General features: G+C 38.3%; 1 protein-coding gene across 1 annotated transcript in view; it reads left to right on the top strand.

Moving 5' to 3' along the window:
• Window positions 1–208: 208 nt before the first annotated feature.
• The window catches only part of baiap3 (BAI1 associated protein 3), a gene marked incomplete at its 5' end in the record, with an annotated part of 42,592 nt that continues 42,026 nt past the window's right edge, over window positions 209–774 (top strand). The window contains 1 exon segment of the mRNA XM_014023882.1: window positions 209–354. Coding sequence (XP_013879336.1) covers window positions 218–354 — 137 coding nt within the window.

Below are 774 nucleotides of genomic sequence, written 5' to 3' on the forward strand. Positions count from 1 at the left end.
GGGAACTAGTTTCCTTGAAAGAATACATATCACCCATCACTTTTAATAYCAGAGGTTCCAACGCCTCTCATGTAATGTTGTGAGGTGTCATGCTCAGACTATATGTTGTGAATGACTCTCAGCTAACACCACAGTAGTGGTGCTGTATAAATGAATAAACTGAATTGTGGCTTTTGCTTCTTTTTTATTTTACTTTATTTTTTACCAGTGAGACATCATGACGACCCTGCTGGACTTAAAGAGTAGTGTGCTGAGACAGGTTCAGAGGAGCCAGTCTCTGAGAAGCCGGAGGGAGCCTCCGCCTCCCACCCCCAGCAGCCCCCTCACACACTGTCCTGAGCCCTTACCTCACAGGTGAGTCAACAGTGTGCACGTTCACATAACTCCATGTCCTCAGAAATGACTATGATCAAGTTATTTTCACTGGTCCATTGGATATGATGCTCATTTTATTTACCATTTTATAAATTGTTTAAAGTGTGGTTCAGCTTCTGTAAAATATTCTGTTGTCATTTATTATTTCCCTGAAAAAATAACACATTACTTACTTAATTATTTGCTTACTTACTTGCATATACTTACTTGCTTGCTTACTTACTTGCATATACTTACTTGCTTGCTTACTTACTTGCTTATTTACTTGCTTACTTACTTGCTTGCTTACTTACATATTACATGGTTGCTTGCTTACTTACTTGCTTACTTACATATTACGTGATTGCTTGCTTACTTACTTGCTTACTTACATATTACGTGATTGCTTGCTTACTTACT

Source organism: Austrofundulus limnaeus, unplaced genomic scaffold, assembly GCF_001266775.1.
Source record: "Austrofundulus limnaeus strain Quisiro unplaced genomic scaffold, Austrofundulus_limnaeus-1.0 Scaffold4, whole genome shotgun sequence".
Lineage (NCBI taxonomy): Eukaryota > Metazoa > Chordata > Actinopteri > Cyprinodontiformes > Rivulidae > Austrofundulus > Austrofundulus limnaeus.